The sequence below is a fragment of the Sceloporus occidentalis genome, unplaced genomic scaffold (assembly GCF_023333645.1).
Source record: "Sceloporus occidentalis isolate IW3139 unplaced genomic scaffold, rSceOcc1.0.p SCAF_5, whole genome shotgun sequence".
Taxonomy (NCBI): Eukaryota; Metazoa; Chordata; class Lepidosauria; order Squamata; family Phrynosomatidae; genus Sceloporus; species Sceloporus occidentalis.
In genome coordinates this window covers 117489902-117510490 of record NW_028316985.1, presented here as the reverse complement: position 1 = coordinate 117510490, position 20589 = coordinate 117489902, and the positions used below count along the sequence as shown (strand labels likewise).

The 20589-nt window shown below is 38.1% G+C and overlaps 1 protein-coding gene across 3 annotated transcripts in view; it reads left to right on the top strand.

Moving 5' to 3' along the window:
* FRYL (FRY like transcription coactivator) overlaps positions 1–20589 on the top strand; it is a 183589-nt gene that overhangs the window by 76440 nt on the left and 86560 nt on the right. For all 3 annotated transcript variants that reach the window (XM_089525215.1, XM_089525212.1, XM_089525213.1), the window contains 10 exons: positions 14–106; positions 1598–1696; positions 3736–3837; positions 6404–6448; positions 14215–14318; positions 14448–14556; positions 16459–16545; positions 17417–17588; positions 19681–19813; positions 20108–20215. In XM_089525215.1, coding sequence (XP_089381341.1) covers positions 14–106; positions 1598–1696; positions 3736–3837; positions 6404–6448; positions 14215–14318; positions 14448–14556; positions 16459–16545; positions 17417–17588; positions 19681–19813; positions 20108–20215 — 1052 coding nt within the window. The remainder of the gene's footprint in view (positions 1–13; positions 107–1597; positions 1697–3735; positions 3838–6403; positions 6449–14214; positions 14319–14447; positions 14557–16458; positions 16546–17416; positions 17589–19680; positions 19814–20107; positions 20216–20589) is intronic.

Sequence of the window (20589 nt, the reverse complement as noted above, 5' to 3'; positions counted from 1 at the left end):
TGCTTTCTTATAGGAATGTGCACAGTACTTCTTGGAAGTAAAAGATAAAGACATAAAGCACTCGCTTGCTGGATTGTTTGTAGAAATTCTCATCCCTGTTGCTGCTGTAAGTTAATTATGTTTTTCTACAAAAATTCTGGTTGGGATGTAGGGAGTAAGGAAGGTTTTGTCCCCCTGCCTTCCCCCCTCCCCGAATATGGCTTTGAGATCATGGAAACAGTTTCCTTTGATATAGCTTTGAAGGATACATTCAGATTTTTGTGCAGTTCTACTGCAGTTAGTTACACTTGCCTCAAACCATAAGTTACACTGATAAACTGAAGTAAATCAGAGCATCGCTGCCTTCATAACTGATAAAATAGATAGCCCCCTTCTCTGTTTTGATGACCCTGCACAAAACCAAACTTATCTATTTTTTGTAAACTAGTCTTTAAAAAAAATTAAAGCAACTTGCTGTCTTGTATAAACTCTATACCATATTCTTCTATGGAATAAATGTGTTCATTTTGAGACTTCAGAAATTAAATTTTTCTGATGTTTGCCAACATGTGTACATTCTAGTTGATAACTAGGTTTCTAAAAAGATTGTTAATTAACGTATGTGGCTTTAATTAGTCTTTTACCTTTTATGTGCAATGATCTTTCAGAAATTACTTACTGGTGGCAAAGTTTAGCCCAGTAAGAGTCTGGCGCATGTATGCAGCCATTGCCACAGAGAGAAAGAGCATTTGATCCAAGCTATATTGTATGTCACCTTGATAGTAATTTAAAGGGGGAAAGACTAGCATTGCTCAGGGAAAATTAGGGAGATACTACATTTAAATAAGTGTTGTACTACTTGGATAAGACCTCTCCTCCATCCACTCAATCCCTGTTAGCATTTGGCATAATGGTCATGTAAGTGCAAAATTCTTACCAGGGTTATCTTTCTCCATGGTAAGCAAAAGTCAACAGGCTTCAATGTTGCCTTACTTTTAAGCATAAATAACCTTCATTTTTTTTAATTAACTAGTTAAGTGTTGCAGTAGCATGACTGATTATATATTACTGTATATACTCAACTATAAGTCATGTGTAAGTCCTCGTGTATAAGTCTAGGATAGGGTTGGGAGCCAAAATTATGGATTTTGATATGACCCTTGGATACGTTGAGAGTAAAATTTAGGGACATATTCCAAAGGAGCTAATGGAAGAAGGAAAAGAAAATAGTGCCAAAGAACATACAAAATTTCAGCAGACATAATTGTTTGTGCTCTCCCTAAAGTCTGAATGGTTGTGCTTCCAGGAAAGATTACAGTCTTGCATTTCATGAGCGGATAGTTCCTTTTTAAAATAAGAGTTAAAATTGACCCATCAATAAGTTGACTCAGGTTTTTTTTTTGGGGGGGGGGGTGTCAATTTTTTAATTAAAATTTCTAGATGAATGCATGAGTATATACAGTAATCTCACCCAAGTAGGAAGATTTCGTCTCTGTGATGATGTGTAATGCTTGGTTCTATGACTCTTAATTCTTAGAAAATATTTTTCATTCCTGAATGTCCTTGTTCAGCTCTCTCCTTGAAGAGATTTATGTGTGTTTATTTATTTTCATACTAGGCTGTTAAAAATGAAGTGAATGTGCCATGTCTGAAAAATTTTGTGGAGATGCTTTACCAGACTACCTTTGAGCTGAGCTCAAGAAAGAAGCATTCATTGGTATTTAAGAAATATTTTATTTAGGAACATTTTAATTAATCTGTTTTAATTTTTAAAATATATCCCCATGTTAGAGTTCATGTGTGCAGTTCAGCATTGTGACTATCAGGGATAGCATATACCACAAGAATCTAGTTGAATACATGTATTGTTTATGTTATGAATATGATTACTTCTGATCTGTCATCTGTTTAAGTTTGTATTTTATATGTGTGTATGTTATATGTGTGTATGTCATTTTAAAGAAATAATAAAAATATATTAAATTAAAAAAAAGAATCTAGTTGGATATTACTTAAATCTGCTTGAATTACTAGGAAGTAGGGTTTCAAACTATTACTTGTGTAAATGCTAGCTGAATATAAATTGACTAAATTTGCTTTAATCACTGTAAAATAAAATTAATAGGATGAGCATTATTAGATGAAAACTCTTTCTGATGGTTGCTACTTGTACCTAACCATGTAAAATTGTAAAGAGAAGTTAATTGTGAAATTATATTGTAGAATATACTGTCATTTTCTGCAGAGATGACCATAGGCCATTATTTGAATTTCTCCAGCCTCTGGAGGTTAGGTCCCATGACAGGATAAGGGACTTCTTTAATGCCGCTACTCCACTTTTGTGACAACCCCCCCTCCCGGGATACTACTATGGTAGTAAACTTGTTGTCTTTTCAGTGTGTGGAAGAGCTGAGAGCCTGTAGAGCTGAAGGGCAGGGTATAAATACTGTAAATAACTAAATAAATAAATTTTGCCTAGATGTTTCAGCATGTCAAGTCACTGGTTTTAATTTGCATCAGGTAGTCTGGGGAGTCTACTGTACCTTTATAACTTTAGCTTATTTTAGCTTTAATTACACCTCTGTTAACTTTTTATGATTCTTCAAAAATGTCGGTATTCATTTGCAAATTGCATGGTGCAGTTATAGCCTGTGACTTCTCAGCTATTAAGAAATCTGCAGTTGCAAGATGGTGCAAGTGGATGGCATGTACTAGTATAGTGGCCCCTCCACATTCACTGGGGTTAGGGGTGAAGGACCCCCCCCCACGGTGAATGTGGAAAACCCACAAATTTAAAAACAACAACAACACTATTCCTTTTACCTGACAGAACACCTCTAGGAATTTCTAGATCCTCCAGTGCAACTCTGTGGTCAACATCTGCCAGAGGTTGGTCAGGGAATCATGCTGGAAGACCTACAAATGTCTTTAAAAAGGTGTTTTCTCTAGGAACCTCTAGGTACTCCAGCACAACTTTATGGTTAGCTTCTCGCAGAGTTATGCTGGAAGACCTAGAAATTGTTAGAGAACATATTAATCAAAACCACAAATAATCAAATCCGCAGACAAAGCTGCAGATGTAGAGGGCCAACTGTACACTGTTTTTCCATAATAAACTAGGATTCCTATGGATCCTGTTTACTGTGTTGTTGGAACTCAGCCCATGAATGTGTGCCTTCAACCACTCTTACTTTCATTACAAGCTGAGGGTGGAAGGTTGAAGATCAAATCTGGTTTAAAGAGGGTTTTAAAACTGCTTACCAAACTGATTAAGTAGTCTTATTTTCACATACAAAAAGCCAGGGATCTTGGCTTGTTAAACCACAGTGTGCATTTGGTGCATGTACATGTGCATGCATTTCATTCTGCTATTTTGCTTATTCTGTTTGAACTAGCTAGGTAAAAAAGCAAGACAGTGGATAGCTTATGTTTTGTCTGAACATTGGATGACATCTTGGAGAAATATTCATCATTATTTGACTTTGCCACATTTTACTATTACAGCCCGGAATTGAAATGGATTTAATTGACATTGTTACTGCTTGGTGTATAAAAGATATTCAACACTGTCAAAACATAAAATATGTGGTGCAAAAGTTAAATAAACAAAACCGAACTGGCCTTTGGTAGCAGAAGTGAATAGACTGTTGTGGTTTAAATAACCAGGATTCTTGGATCATGTGAGAACATGCCTTAAATATTTCACAACTTCCATTAAAAAGATAAATGTTATCAATTATTTTCCTTTTCTTACAGGCTTTGTATCCATTGATCACCTGTTTGTTGTGTGTCAGTCAGAAGCAGTTTTTTTTAAATAACTGGCATATCTTCTTGCAGAACTGTCTGTCCCATTTAAAGGTAAGGAATATTCTTTTAACATTTCTAACAGAAAGCATTTTTTTGCTGTTAGCCATCTCCTAACTGAGGTAAAGCTATTTCCAACCAGAGTACAAAATTGTTGTGTCTCTTGCCTAAGGGTTGGGCCTTTTGTTACAGGAGGTTGTTGTGGTTGTTGCTGTTGTTGTGTGCTTTCACATCATTTCTGACTTATGATGAACCCAAGTGTACCTTGCCTTCCTGTGAGGATGAGAAAGTGTGCTTGCCCAAGGTCACCCAGTGAGTTTCTAAGGCCAAGCAGGGATTCAAACACTGGTCTCCCAGTGTCTTAGTCCAACACTCAAACCACTATGTCACACTGGTTCTAAAAAAATAGCAACACATTATTTCTGTAAGTTTATTCTTTAGGAATATAGAAACTATAGGCATGATCTGTTGATAGGGTTTTCCCTCCTTTATCTGGCAGCCCCCAGAACCACTTCGAACAAGATTTTTTGTAAGTAAACTTTTGTAAAGTACTCTATGAGGCAAAGAAGGGAAAGGGGTATTCCCCTCTTTACCTCACTTGGGTAAATTTAGGTTCACAACCAGGAAGAGGGAAGCATTCTCTGAAGTGAAACATGACAGTCTCATAGCAGAAAATAAGGTTTTGTAATGGTTCTTCTGATGTACACTTGATTTCTTTTGTGATTTCTATTTTATGATGTTATAAGGAGTAGCATAAGTGGAGTCATGAGGAGCAGAAAACATGGCAATCTTGTAACACAGAATTATAGCATCTCTTCTTTGATACATTAATAAATCAATGCTGTTGTTATAGCTATGTGCATTCAAGTCATTTTCAACTTATGGTGACCCAAAGGCAAGCCTATCAAAAAGTTTTCTCGGCAAGATTTGTTCAGAGGAAGTTTGCCATTGCCTCCCCTGAGGCTGAGACCATGTAACTTGTCCAAGGTTACCTAGTGGATTTCATGGCCGAGCTGGGAATTGAACCCTAAATGCCAGAGTCATATCCACGATGACATGCTGGCTCTTGTAATCAGTTTAATCAGTGTTACATTGTAGATAAATTGGCAAACAATTTAATAGGTTTCTGTTAGTGTTACATTGGATTAAATGGTTTAATTCCTGTTCATCCTGTTTCTTATGTTCATCTTGGTTATATTTGTGACAATGTCAAACCTGTGTCAGTGATTTAAATTAAAAATGAATATGAAAAATACATAATACAGCAGCCAGGTCTTTATAAGATTGCATTTACTCTCACATCATCTTATACTTACTTTGTCAAGGTTTTGTATATTTTTTGCCCATTTGCAGCTTTTCCCAATGTCTGCTTTTTATTTGTCTGTGTCTATCTGCTATGGAAGCCTTTTCTGTTTAGAATATAGAGGGGAATGCTGATAACTTAGTTCTTTTTAGGGAATTTTATTCTGCTGGCAGTGGATTCATAAAGACTTCCATTGCCAAAACTAGTAATCACACAGCATGTATTATACATTTAATATAGTTTTGTTGTCCTTTAACAGCATAACATTTTATTATAGGGCTCTGTTCAATAGAAATGTTTCATACTAGTTACATATTATTTATTTATTAGGATTTTATCTCAGAAAATCCTTCAGGCTAGGATTTATGACTGTTTATGATTTGTATTGCAATGTGCTAATACTTTAAAATGCTGAATTACTGTAAACTTAAACAACTAGCTATTAAAATTTCACACTAAGTTCATGTTACACTATGCCCTTAGTTTTTAAATCTGTTGAATTCAAATTATCAGGATTGGGGAAAGGATAAGAGAAACAGTGGATAAATTACATCAGTTTGGGGGATCAGAGTCAGTAATAGAATACTGAAGAGCTTTTAATGAAGGCTCATAGATATTGGCTTCAGGTATCATGCGTTTTATGCCATGTCTCCTATTTTGTTTGGAGAGAGATTGAGACTAAGCCTGGAATCCATGCACTCTTTTGCTTAATCATCACAAGGAAAAATAAGCAACACCATAGGGAATTCTAGTTACTAAATATGTAAAATCTTATTTACGCTGGTGAAATTTCAGTGGCACAGCATGGCTACACTTTATTATGTTCTTTTTAAAAATTATTTATATCCAACCTCTCTTCTCAAAACAGAAATGATGATGATAGGATACCTTACAATATATAGACTGGCATCCAAATAGCTGCTTCAATCAGTAACTTTTGAAATTTTTCTTTTTCAAAAATTAATTGCCATACCATTGAATGGGATGGCGATCTTGTGATGCTTAACGCAATGGGCTGTTTGTTTCACAAAACTAGTTATTTGGATCTTTGGATGCTGGCCACAGATAATTACGCCTTTTAATGACTGTTATCCAAGTTCAGCATTCTTTAACCTGATTGCCAGAGACTGATGGTCAAAGCTAGAAGATAAGCGCATCTTACATTTAATGGATCCTTGCTGTGTCTGAGTTAGATTTCTGCTGAATAGAGCCCTAGTAAACAGCTTTTTGTTTGTGCTTTTATTTTTTCATCTAACATGCATGTGCTTCCCATTCTCATGTTTGTTATGTTTTGCTGTCTTGCATTGCTTTATTTAGATGCCATCTAACAACAGTATCAGAAAACAAATAGAAACTCTTCAGGTGAGTTAATATGTTGTAATAGCAAAGTAAGAAATAGCTTTTTGTCTTGTCTTCTGTTGTTGCATTGTGTATCTTGTTTGATTCTGTACAAAACAGCAATACCTCTCAAGAAGCGATTGCATTAAGAGTCCTTATCTATGAAAGCTGAATTGCCAGTAACTTATTGGGGACTGATAGAACAAATACAGTTATAAACAAAATGCGTTCTTGTGGCAGTTATTTACAAACATTATCTACTTTCAGGGGGGGGGCAGTTTTGGATTTTACCTTCAAAGGTGCTAGAGTGTGTGAATCGTGTGCACCTCCAAATATTGATCAACTGCAAGTTGCAAAAATTACAGAGCCGTACTGGAAAGTATATATTAAGCTCTACAAGCAAAAGAAAAATCAAGTACTCATATGCTTATTGATGGTTGAATTTGATTCCTTTAAAAGGTTTATAATTATCTTGTTTTATAATGAACCCAATGTGTTTTGGCCTTTGTAATACTGAATGTCTTTCTTCAAGGGCTATACGGTCGGCCCTTCCTATACGCGGATTTGCCATCCGTGGATTTGAGCGGGTGGCAAACCCGGAAGTTGTTCCCAATGGTGGCGCACGTGTACACGCCGCCATTGGGAACAAACGTCCCTGGCCTCCTCTCCTCCCTTCCCTTCCCTCGCTTCCCTCCCTCCCTCCCTCCCTCTTACTTACCTTTTGGTGCCAGCGCCACGGGAAAAGCCAGGTGGCGGTGGCAGAGGCCAAGCTTCAGTCTCCTCGCCGCCACCGTGGAAGGGCCCGATGGTGGTGATGGAGGCATTTTGACCCAAACAGCACCCCCACTGGGCCTTTCCCACGGCGGCGGCAAGGAGGGCTGGATACCATTCGGGACCCTCTTCCGCATAAGAGAAAAAAGGTCAATGCTCAAGCCCCATTCAAATGAATGGGGCTTGTGCCTGTGGCAGCAGCAAATGGGACGCGCTGCCCTTTGCACCCAGTGCGCTCCTGCGCCGCTTTGAACATATGCTCAAAGCCATGTATAACGGGGGCGCACTGTAGAAAGGGCCCACTGTACCTTGTCCTCCTCTCTGATCTATACATAGTAGGGTGGAATTTAAAGAAAGTGAAGCAATACATGTGTAATACTTATGGTAATTAAGAAGGAGAAATGTTTGACATCATTGTGCAAATTATACTGAAGAATGAAATAGTACTAATCTCCTTTGAATCTTTGTACAAACCAGCAATAACTTTGGACTATCACTTTGGAACATGAGTGGAAATGATGCATTTCATGGGTCATATGCAACCCTTGGGAGAACCTGTGTGCCCCTATGAGTGCTCACTGGAAAGAAGATTGTTTATGAATGGAGAACAAATGGAACTTGTATTGTACAGGTCACAAACTATAGTAATCTTGGTGTAGTTTTTCACTCTTCTGGCTAATGTAACACATAGAAGAAAATGGCAGTAGAGAATGCTCAGAGAAGTATGCCAGCTTTGATTAGATTTTTTTGTACATGAAAGTGGTGCACCTTATTCCTTTTGTTACTCAAGTGTTTTTGTACAGGGCCTGATAGTCAGTGTGGGCTTTCTAGCTACTCTAGCCCTCAGCGCTTTCTTGGTGTCTCTGGTTTCTTTTAAGAAGTGCGCAAAAATGGCACTAAGGTTCTGGGCCGAGATGGGGATTTGAGATGCCTTCAGTGTTTAAGCAAGTCCCATATCATTGCCTCTTGTGTGCACTGTATGATGTTCATACTACAGGCCAGATACAATAGAGAATGCCACCTTAAAGTTCCTCTGTTTGAGCAGGCCATGAAACCACAATTACCTGTGTGTCATTAGCAACCTTCAACTTCGAGAGACGCAGCAGGCCCTCAACATCGATCTTCAGTTTCAAAGAAATTGAAGTCAAGTATGGAGAAGGTGGCCTCTGTCCTGATAGATCAGTTCCTCTAAATGAAAGTCCACAATTATGTTGATGGAGACCATCTATACGCCCACTAAGAAGGCCAGAGACAGTACTGGAAATAAATCATCTCATCATCCATTAACTCTTGGTAGCTCTCTTGAGACTGTTTGACCTAAGGCACATGCATAAGAGGTAGAGATAGAAAGAACACTCTTTGCCTCGGCCTTCTTCTTTGCATTAGGCTGAAGCTATGGCTTTAGCTTTTTGTGAAGCCATAGTTTCTTGCTCCCTGGCTTCTCCGAAATAGTGTTCTGTTGTGACAGAGAAACACTCCATTCATGACAAGAGGTCAGGCGACCATGTTTCAGAGGGAGAAATACAGAAGTTTTCTTTACTTAGTGATACAGTTTCTCTTTTTCCAGCCTTAATCTTGATCTGAGAGAAATCTCTTCTGGGAATTCCACTTCTACATCAAAACTGACACCAGTACTGTTTCAGGTCACACTCTTATTTGGCTTAGACACTGATTTGGCTTCTTCCCATCAATATTACTGAAGCAGGTGACACCGTTGATCCCGTCCATAGAGTATCTATAGCTGACGACACAATGAGTACTATAGATACAGATCTTCTTCTTGGGAATCCTGTTATTCTGAGGTCAGCTCTTCCAATGGCGATAGTTGTTCTGAGCATTATACTTGCTACTATTGGGGGGGGGGGCAGGAATAAATTTTAAAGCAATTCAAGATGTGAAAGTAAGAGGTGGTCTTGGTCTCCCTAATCTAAAATTATATTACCACATGTGCTGTTTGACTAGCTGAAAGATTGAGTGAATCTAAAAAGGAATAGGGTATTATAGTTAGAGGATTTTGATTTTCTTTTTGGATGACCTCCTTATATTTGTTATAGTAAAATGAAGGTCAACAGGAAATTCAATAATAATTATATCATATGGATCTTATTAAGGATCTGGATAAAATATAAACCTAGCTTATGTAGGAAACTACCTTTATGGGCTTTGCTGCACAAAGCTTTGTCCAAAAGGGAAAAATCAAAGCATCTGGCTGGGTAGCTTATGAAGAAATATTGTGGTGTGATGGTAATAAAAGCAGATTGAAGCTAAACAAGGACTAAGATGGTATTTACACAGACAGCTGTTTGAAAGATATAAAATGGATGTAAATGTGGATGGATTAGAAAACTAGATATCTGACTTTGATAAGATTATGTGTTTGGAGCATAATCACACTATCACCAAACAGTACACATTAATGTTCAATGATTAGGAAGTACTCATAAGAGATAATATGATCAAATGGGCTTAGAATATAGGCCATACAATACAGTTGGAAGAATGAGCAAAAGTATGGAGTAAGGGTATAAAATTCACCTTGAATTAAAAGAAAACTGGTATAAAATGTTTTTCAGATGTCAAGTTAGCTAAGCTATACGAAGGCCAGAGCAATAAATGCTGAAAATGTACAGCCAATGAGAGTACTTTTTCCTATGCCTGGTGGATTTGTGAAAAGGCTAGAATATTCTGGACCCAAATAAATAATGTAATTTTAGAAATCTTAAAGATAAAGTTGCAGTTAAGATGGGAATTTTATTTATTAAACATGATCAATGAATACATTGAAAAACGCAACAAAAATGACATTCTGTATGATTATGGGTGCAAGACTTACATATGCACAAAACTGGAAAGTCTCAAACATGCTGTCTACAGATTATGGGTTTATCAAATTATTGGACTAACCCCAAATGGACAAACTAACTTCTTTACTAAGACAAAATACAATAGCGAGCTTCAATGAAGACTGGGAACCATTAATTGATTACTGTATATGGATCAGATGGGGTAATACTGTACATGTATTATTGAGTTCAATGATTATTTAATGTTCCATATCTATTTTATCCATGTTTTGTATGAATCTTGAAATTAAGTCACATTTAATTAATATAAATTAATTAAAATAATGTTATGTGAAATGTAAATTAGTTTCTGCATAGTAATAGATAACATGCTTCTGTAAATCTTTCAAGTCATTTGGAAGTCTTGGTCAACACTGTTGCCCATCCCATCCACTTCCAGCAAGTTAGAGACACTACAGGGTAGATGATTCAGTCATTCCTCCTCCAGGGTGGCATTTGAAGCCTAATTCTATCATTGTTGAGAGCTTCACACCATCTTCATTCTACACCTGCAGACAAGGACAAGAAGCTTGATGCTATGAGGAGAAAATTCTACTGTTCAGCTGCTCTCATCTTACATGCGGAGCCTACAACCAACTCCTTTGGGAAAAGATGACACCATTTTAAAATAATCTCAGGGACAAAAATTGCAGAGTGGCTCTCCTACAGTTAGCACAGAAGCTGGCAAGTCATCAGATCATAACTGCTTGATATGTCGCTGACTGGGGGGGGGGGGGGGGCAAAGTGATGGCCAGGGCAGTAGCTCTCCATTACCATGCTTGGCTTCAATCACCAGGTCTTTCTGACCAAGCCCGAATGGCCATAGACGATGCTGCCCCGTTCAATTTGGAGACTGAATCCAGGTTGGAACACACTCATAAAATGCAGTCCACAGTGATGAAGTTGGGCTTGAATCTTTTTGTGCAGTCTTCCTCCCGATTTCAGCATTGAGGCCATAAGTATGGACAGTACTCAAAATGGTCATACATTCCACTGAGATTCCAGTGCAACTACCAAGCAGCTCTGCCTATCACTCAAAATCCCACTGCTTCAGGCCAAATGTTCAAATCTGGGCAGATGAAGAAGAAGCCCCACCTCAATGGCTGAGTATCAACACTACACACCACTGTCCATACTGAACAACCTGGAGCCTTCATCCACCTGGAAGTTTGGATTCTGAAAATGAAGCTGACTTACCACTTACCACAGGTGGGCCCTCCTCCAGCTCAGTCTGACAGACACTTAAGTGATCCAGAGGAAGAGGTGGTTTGATAATACCTCAAGAAAGGAGAAGGCTGTGGTATCTTGAATAGACCCAGTCCCTCCCCACTCTCCCACCCACAGGGGAAGTGAGAGGCTATGTGCATGCAGCAGGGAAACGCCTTCCTGAAATATGGTCTGCAAGGAAGGTGGGTTGAGCAGCCTGGGTTTTCCCCTCCTGGTTACTGGAAACAAATGGAATTTCTTTCTGAAGCCTGTGTTTACAGTGAGACCTCACTCTATGATTTACAACCCTGGACTTTTTCCTTGACCTTGTTTTTTGCTACTGTGGACTGTCCATAATATTTATGGCTTCTGATCTTTGGACTGATGGATGTTAGATTCTGCTGGTTCCTTTGGCTTCTGAACTCCTGGCACCCTTCCTGCTCGTGTAACTACCCTTCATCATGCCAAGGTCTCAAGTTTTTGTCCCAATAGATGTGTTGGGATGGGGTACCCATCTAGAATTCTTGTGAGAGGTCTTTGGTTGTCAGAAGACATTGTTTTCATGTTACTGTTCTGGAATTGTTGGCCATGGGGGGGGGGGAGTGTTTCTTCCCTCCAAGACTATCGAGAGGCAAGGCATGGCAGAGGGTTGGACTGGATGGCCCTTGTGGTCTCTTCCAACTCTTTGATTCTAAGTGTTGACCAGCAACACTATAGTCATGCTTTACCTAAACAGGCAAGATGGTTCCTGATCTCATACCCTTCTTCGCTGCACAGTTCAACTTTGGGAGTGGTGCTTTCAGATATACATCTCCATTTTCACTGCCCATTTTTCCAGAGAATAAAACGTCCTTGAAAATGTTTTCAGTCAAATCATGCATTCAAGCCATGAGTGGACACTGAAGCCCATTTTTCAGCAGTGGTGTGTTCCCAGGCTAGACCTTTTTACTTCAGATCAGAATGCCCAGTGTGCAGATTTCTGTTCATCGATACCTCAGGGCAGGTTGGGAGGAGATGCCTTACTTTTCACTTAGCCTGGACTTATGCTATTTGCTTTCCCTATGTTCCCTCTTCTGACCAGAGTCATTGCCAAGTTACTTCAGGACCAGGCAAGATGCATCCTGATCACCTCATGGTGGACAAGACAGCTGTGGTTTACCCATCTTTTTCACCTATACCAATGATGGCCAAGTCCGACACCCTGATCTTGACACTCTCCATCTGTCAGTATAGAGGATCCTACCCTAGATGCCCTATCGGTGGCAATGAGAGAGGTTATCATTGACCTTCGACCAGACACTCCTACGACTACAAGTGGAAGAGATTACCTGACACCGTCTGCAGTTGATTGATATTGGTTGAAGCTACTGTTTCACATATGTTGGACTTTTTTACTTCTGTGTGGATAGGACTGCAGGCTTCCTATCCAGGTTTGTTTGCTATTCAGCATCAAGGAGGGGGCTGCATGTATCTTTGCAGCATTTTTGAAGTGGGTACCATCAACTATCCGGTTGTTCGAGTCATGTTCGAGCCCACTCCACCAGGGCAGTTGCTAACTCCTATGCTTTTTTATCTAGTGTTTTGATCAAGGACATTTGCCATTCAGCTACCTGGTCCCAGCCCATGACTTTTACTGTATTTCTCATTATAGAGTGGACTTGCAGTCTTGAGTTTGGTAAAGCTGTACTTCATTCATTCCTTAACTGATGGTACTGATTGAATACTACCTCTGCAACACATTGCTGAATAGCTTTGAATCCAGCCTTATTTTGGGTACTGTTGAATGCTACTTCTGTACCATATTGCTGAATGCCTTCGAAGGTAGCCTTACTTCAGATTGTGTTTTACTCTTTTGGGAGCTGTATCTTCCTTTGAAACTCTGATAATTCTGTTGGAGCAGGGGATTGTTGTATTTGTTGATCATATACATGTTTTTCAGTAAACTTTGCACTAATAGTCCTGCCTCCTACTTCTTGTAATTTGCTAGTCTCCCATCTCTGTAAGTCACAGAGACCACAAAGAAGAGGGACAAGTTGCATACTTGTAACTATAGTTCTTTGGGTGGTCATCTGTGAATTCACACACACACACACACACACACACACACACACACACACTCCTGCCCTCATCATATCTTGCTGGCTCACATGGATGGCAACATTGGCATCCTATAGAAGTGGAGGATTTCAGCGGGGGCCCCGTATATAGGTCTGCCAAAGGTGGGCAAGGCTACCACCAAAATTCTTCAAAATATGCAAGCAGTCCTTTCCTTTCCTTTTGTGCTGATCTATGACTGTAATAAATTATTGATTGATAGATGGCTGGAAATTAAAGCTTCTTAGTTCTTACTACATCTTTTGCCAGAGAAAGTTATAGTTAATTATAGAATCATAAGAGTTAGAAGAGAACATAAGGGCCATCCAGTCCAAGTGATAGTCATTTGGAAGTGGTCCTGTATTGGTAAAAAAATCCTAGGAAATATGTATGGTTTCATCATTGTAGGTTTTAAAAGAGGTTTAACATATTTTTATTTCAGTGTGCATTATGCTAAGTTTTTAATGTATGCATAATTTAATTGTTACTAGTCATTTTAAGTGGTGGGCATGTTGGTTTTAATCTGGTGTTTTATACATTTTTGTATTTTGTTATGGAATTTTCTGTATATTGCCTTGTGAAGAAAATGTGACTTAAAATATGATTGTTTTATCGTATTGTAATTTTTGTAGTTTGCTGTAGTTATGCGTTAAAGAAGTGCCATTGAAATTGAATTGAGTTGACTGATGCAAATGAAGTTCAAAAATAGACAATATTCTCAGACAAATATATGTTACTATGTTGATTTGCAACCATGATGTTATTACTGTAGTTTCTTTTGACTGAAGCTATTTATATTAGCATACTTAAGTATATTATTTTTTGACTGAAAACCTGTTTGGGCATTAACATTTGTTTTAAAATTGTTTTTAACAGAATAAAGATCCCAAAATGTCTCGAGTTGCACTGGAATCATTATATAGATTATTATGGGTTTATGTTATTAGAATAAAATGTGAAAGCAACACTGTAACTCAAAGGTAAGTAGTTATACTTCAATATATTAAAGTATTTACCTTTTTTTACCAAATTAAATGGATTTTTGATCCTATTTTGATAAAGCAAAGTTTTAAATTTTAATACTGATTTTGAAATATTTTCTTTTACAGCCGACTCATGAGCATTGTATCAGCACTTTTCCCAAAAGGATCTCGCAGTGTAGTCCCTCGAGACACACCTCTGAACATATTTGTAAAAATTATTCAGTTCATTGCTCAGGTAATAGCTCTTTGTGTTATATTTCATTTTGATAGTACATTAAAAACTTAGAGGAAGTGTTTGTTCCTCACCATCACCTCTGCTCAGAGTTGCACATGCTGGCTTCTCAGTTCTAGTAACACAGGTACCCCCATTGGATTCTTGTGCCCTGTTTTCCTCATGAAGTTCAGGTAATAGGTAGAAATCTCAGTTTATCATCTCAGCAGCTTGTGAGGTAGATAAGCTTGAGACATGCCAAAAGTTACTAAAGATGCAGTGTTGATGAACAGAAGACTGGAAGATTAATTTTTTGCCTGCAGACTATGTTTTCTGCATGCAGATGGGTATCACTTTGGTCCAGAACAAACTACAGAAATAATCCAGTTTCAGACTGCTTTAATTGCCCTGGCTCAGTGCTAGGGAATCCTGGGAATTGTAGTTTATTGTGGCACCTGTGCTCTCTGACAGAGAAGGCTAAATGTCTCACAAAACTACAGTTCCCAGAATTCCTTAGCACTGAGCCAGAGTAATTAAAGTGGTCTCAAACTAGATTATTTCTGCAGTGTTTTGGACCAAAATCTGTCAGTTTGATCAATGCAGGGATATGTTCTAGGATGCTTGCTTGCTATGTGTAGATGATAAGTATCAATGATGCCATATCAATTGAAGGAGGAGGGACTTAGGACATACCTGTAAAGAGATGAGTAGCAACAGATACCATATATCAGGAGGATATCATTAGTTGTCTTTCAGCAAAGCTTGTGTGCGACTAATGAATTTTTTACTGAAGAACCTCTGGATAAGCCTTTGGAAATCTCAGTGGTTTCACTCAAATGAGTTTGTAAAGCAACTGTACCATTACTGTTTCTGTTTTTGCTCTGTGGAAAGAATAAAAACTACATTTTTCCTTAAATGGGTTTGTTTGCCACTAGAGTTAGCTGACACAAAAAATTATATCTGTGTTAGTGTGACATAGCATGCTATAAAGCATACTGAATGATTATTTTAATAATTCCCATTGAACTATGCAAGATGCTGGTACATTGGATTATGATAGAGTAAAAAACATTCTTTCCAGAAGACGAACTGTGTTTAACTCAGTAATCATAGAAAACAAGGTTCTAATTGTCAGGGATGATGGGAGTTGTTGCTTTACACCTCAGACTGTAACTCACCACCTTGTTAATGAAGCTGAGCTGACCAGCTTTGGTCAGTGGTTATTGCTTTCTCCCAAAGCAGCAGAGTTTTCTGAGAATAGGCTGAAGACCCTGACAATCTTCTTCAAGCCTTCTCACTCTTCTTCTTCAGATGTCTCCAAACACCATCAGGATTCTGCTGGTTCTTGTATCTTCACTCAAGACACCAACACAACTTAGTAGTCTTAGATAAAAGATCTACTTTATTCTACTATATACAGTTACTATCTCTATATGCCCAACAATCCACAATATCTCTACACTCTACCAATACTCCACAACTACCCACAAGTTACATTAGCAAAACTGGCAATTATTATAGCAAATGTTTGTTACCACCCACTAGACAATTACCACCCAGTGGGTGTGTACATTCACAATGATTGGTTGACTTTTGTTCATCCCATACTCAAGTCCAACCCATGAACATCATCTGATCACCTTGTACATGTAACAAGTCTCAGGTGTTACCAATGTACATTCCTTAATTTTGTCCTTGGCTCCCAAGACTTCTAAATTATATTATCCTTTACACCTGTGTGATTTCTTAATTGTTCATGCTTAGTCATTCTGACTCTCACATACATATTTTATTTCTATAACTGCATGTCCCATGTTGCATTTCCTTGACAGGAATATCTCAATATGTAACAGTATATTTTATACTTTACAAAAGTCATGTATAGTTTACAGTGTACAAAGCTCATGTAGACATAATTTCCTCTAGGAACGCTTGGATTTTGCAATGAAAGAAATCATTTTTGATCTTCTCAGTGTTGGCAAATCTCCGAAAACCTTCACAATTAATCCAGAGGTAACTGGAGCTCCAAATTCTTATTCTTTTGTTTTTTATTTGTTTTCAGTATATAGTTATGAACACGTTTACAGTTCAAGATGTTTTTAGTATTAAAACTTCATTTACCTGTTTAAGTTACCTAAAAGTCTAAAAATATGCTGGTATTTATGGATATCGACATCTACTGTTAAAAATATAGTTTAGTCCTATATATATAAGCTTGTGTTAACCACTGCATTTGACCGTATAATCTCCTACATTTCTCCTTTACAGTCAGGGGGAGGAAGACACGAGGTTTCTGTTTCGCTTTAGCTTAGCAGTTCTTAGGTTTTAGATTTAATGGACCCCTGTGAAAATCAGATAAAAGCTGTGAATCCCTCCCCACCAAATGCACTTAAATACATATGCACAAACCTTTGTTCAAGATCTGTTGTATTGCATTGGAAATCAATTTCTTTTACATAGATTAGTCTGGAAAGAAAAACACTTGAAATTTTTAGATTAAAACTCATTGTGAAAGGAAACATTAGAAGTAATGGAAAATAAGTTGTTTTTTCTGCACTACAGACCCTCTGTAGTAGTGATTCCCAAACTCTTGCCTTCCAGGTTTTTTGAACTTCTACTCTCAGAATCCCAGACCATTGGCCAAGATGGCTGAGACTTCTGGGAGCTAAGGTTCAAAACACCTGGAGGACCAGAGTGTGAGAATCACTGCTGTATAGCATTTCATGGTTCAAAATCTTTTTTCCAGCTGTTTGTCAACTTCTGAACTGTGAATTAGGAATCACAGTAAACTTCTCTTTGTCTGTATTCGCATTACAACATGTAATCTACCATATATTACAATATTTTGCACAATTGCTAATTAACATCGCCCTGTCTTCTTCAGAGAATGAATATAGGCCTCAGAGTCTTCCTTGTGATAGCAGACAGTTTACAACAGAAGGATGGCGAGCCACCTATGCCAACTACAGGAGTTGTACTTCCCTCAGGAAACACTCTCCGTGTAAAGAAAATTTTTCTTAATAAAACTCTGACAGATGAAGAAGCAAAAGTTATAGGTTTGTCCATTATATTATTCAAGGAAAACAATGGTTGGCTCACTCTTTGCATATCATGTATTATTTCTCAGGGAGAAATAAAAAGACCTTGAAAACTTTCAATAATAAAAGTTTAATCACTTAATCCACAGCAGAGTTTAACATAGATCTCAGTCTAGTATTGAAATGTCAGTAATGTGTAATACTTGGAAAAGGCATTTCCAATGTTGGGTTGCCACTGCAAGGAAGGCCCTATTTCGTATAACCACTTTGTATTTCTCCAGTGTTGCAACAATGAAACACTCCTCCCACACAAATCATCAGCCTTTCTCAAAACTTTTTGCTCAGAGAAATCATTGCTGCATTTACAGTACAAAAAATATTATTTTTTTCCCTCAATGCCCCCCCCCCCCCATTTTCCAATTTTCCCCAATCTCAATAGACTCCCTAGCAACTATGGAACACTAGGGTTCTAGGGAATTCTTGTTGAGAAAACCTGCCCCAGACTGTGGTCAGATGAGTGTAAGGAGAGTTATTGCTTCAAACAACTAAATCCCAAATCATTTGAGAATCATAGTGATACAGAATTGGTGATGTATTTTATTTCTAAGTAGAATCTATCTTGCTAGTGGACTTTAAATTATTTAAATTATTCTATCTGTGGAATTTTTATTCCTAGTAAATACATGTAGCACACCAAGTCATAAAGTACGTAACACAAACTATGAGGCAGATGCCCCGGTGGAACCCTGGTGACACGGTAGTTAAATGCAGGTACTGCAGTCACAACGTAAGTTCAATCCTAGAGGAAGGCTCCAAGGTTGACCCAGCCTTCCATCCTTTTGTAGGTTGGTAAAATGAGCACCTATCTTGTTGGGGGCAATTGGCTCACACATTGTAAACCGCTTAGGGAGGGCTAGTTCAGTGATAAGCGGTATAGCAATGTTCTAGCTATTGCTGTTGCTAGGTGCTCATTAATCTTGTTCAAATCATGAGGGTGAAGCAGATGACCCTGTAGGAGCAGCTTCTGGCTGCAATTAAACCAGGACCGTACTGACTGCACTGGCTATTCCCAAAGTGGTGGCTGCCGCAGTCTCAAGCCATAAAGTTGATCTTCTTCAGCCAGGAATCAATCTTTTTGGGTTGGCTTTTAGTGCCCTATTGTGCCCTTGGTGTGGCTACAAGCCACTATGGGGGGGTGCATCGTGTAAACACCATGCCCCCCCCCCCAAACTATTCAAATCTGCTTTATTTGGCCTGTCTATTTCAGGCCATGAAGAATAGTCCTTGAGAATAATCTTGTATATTAATAGCAGTGCATCCCAAGTTTAGAGGGTGAGGTATCAGCAAAGCTGGACAAATCCCATAGTTTGTGGAAGTACACCAAAAGAGCAAACAAATAAACCCCAGACTTTCAGGCACAGACACCCAAGAAATAACCTTCCCCTACAAAACACCCCAATGAGGACTAAGCATGCTCATTGTTTGCAGAATCCTGACTATGTGGCTTTGAGTGATTGGATTTTGAGTACCTTGAATAAATGGTAGGTGAAACTTCTATAGGAGCCCTCTGCACTGTGATACTTTGCTGCATATCTCACATGCACCTAGAAAAGATCTCGTTTTTCATAAGTCCCAGGCTAATTGTATTTAATTTTAATCACACGCAAATATTATAGCTTTATAGAAAGAATTGTGTTACAAAGTATCTGTGCAGAAGTTCACAAGTGTATTCACTAGCTAATTCAGTATTTGCAAAATATAATGAGAATCTTTTTCTAGAGACTGGTGAAGAAACATTTGAAACCTCAAAGACCAATATGATAGGAGAATAAGTCCCATTTCCCAATAACACAGAGAGAAACAACTTAAAGCTAGAAGAGAAGGTGAAAGCTTCTGAATCTTGGCATGTTTTAACAGATACGATGTTGTGCCACATTCAGGGAGTTTCAGGATGACTAATGAGCATAAATCTTTCCTTATGCTGTGTGATTGTAGCCAGTGTAAAATGTGAAAAACTAAAACAAATGAACTATATTTAATTGTCTTAGTCTTGTATCAAGATAGTGAAGCACAGATTTGAACATCAAATGCTGTTGAATTGCCTCTTCAGGAATGTCAATATATTATCCTCAAGTAAGAAAAGCATTAGACAGCATCCTTAGGCATCTAGACAAAGAAGTTGGAAGACCCATGTGCATGACTAGTATACAGATGTCCAATAAGGAACCTGAAGACATGATCACGTATGTAACCAATTTATTATATTTACATCTCATTCATTGTCATACTGTGTGCCATTCAAAGGAAGTTGGGGCATATTTCTCCCCACAAAAACATTGTTGAAATTCATTAATTCAGGACTTAATGTATAGTGAAGAACATAGGTTCTCTTCATTTCAGCCATAAAGTTGCATTAATGTGTCTTAATTTATCCATCATAGAAAAAAGAAAACTTTAATTGAATCCATTATTCATATACATCATGCTAATAGCCAAATAGGCTATCATTTGGTTATTTTAACTGTTTATTTTCACAGGGGGGAAAGAAAACCAAAAATTGATTTATTTAGAACTTGTATTGCTGCTATCCCAAGATTAATTCCAGATGGCATGAGCAGAACTGACCTTATTGAACTACTTGCAAGGTAAAAAGAAGAAGAAAAGAAATCCCTAGTTTTTGTTTCTTTTAAAATGTGGCGAAACCGTTTTTAATTTTGGATTTTATGGATTATTTCAAATCGGAAATGTATTTAAAGTGGAGATATTGTTGCAGTAGGGCAGAATAGTTTGGTGTGTTAAAAAATTATCTCACCTTTCCACTCAAGATCTGAAAAGCTATTTACATTCTCTGGATGGTGAAGAAAAAAGCAATCTACAATCATGGGCTGTATGCTCTTACATCAGTTCAGAGGCAGGAGTCACATAATCATATATGTCATTTTCAACTGTTGACGGCTATCTGCCCTCTTCACTTTTCTTAATCCTTCCTAGCCTGTTATCAGAGCTTTTCAAGTCTCTC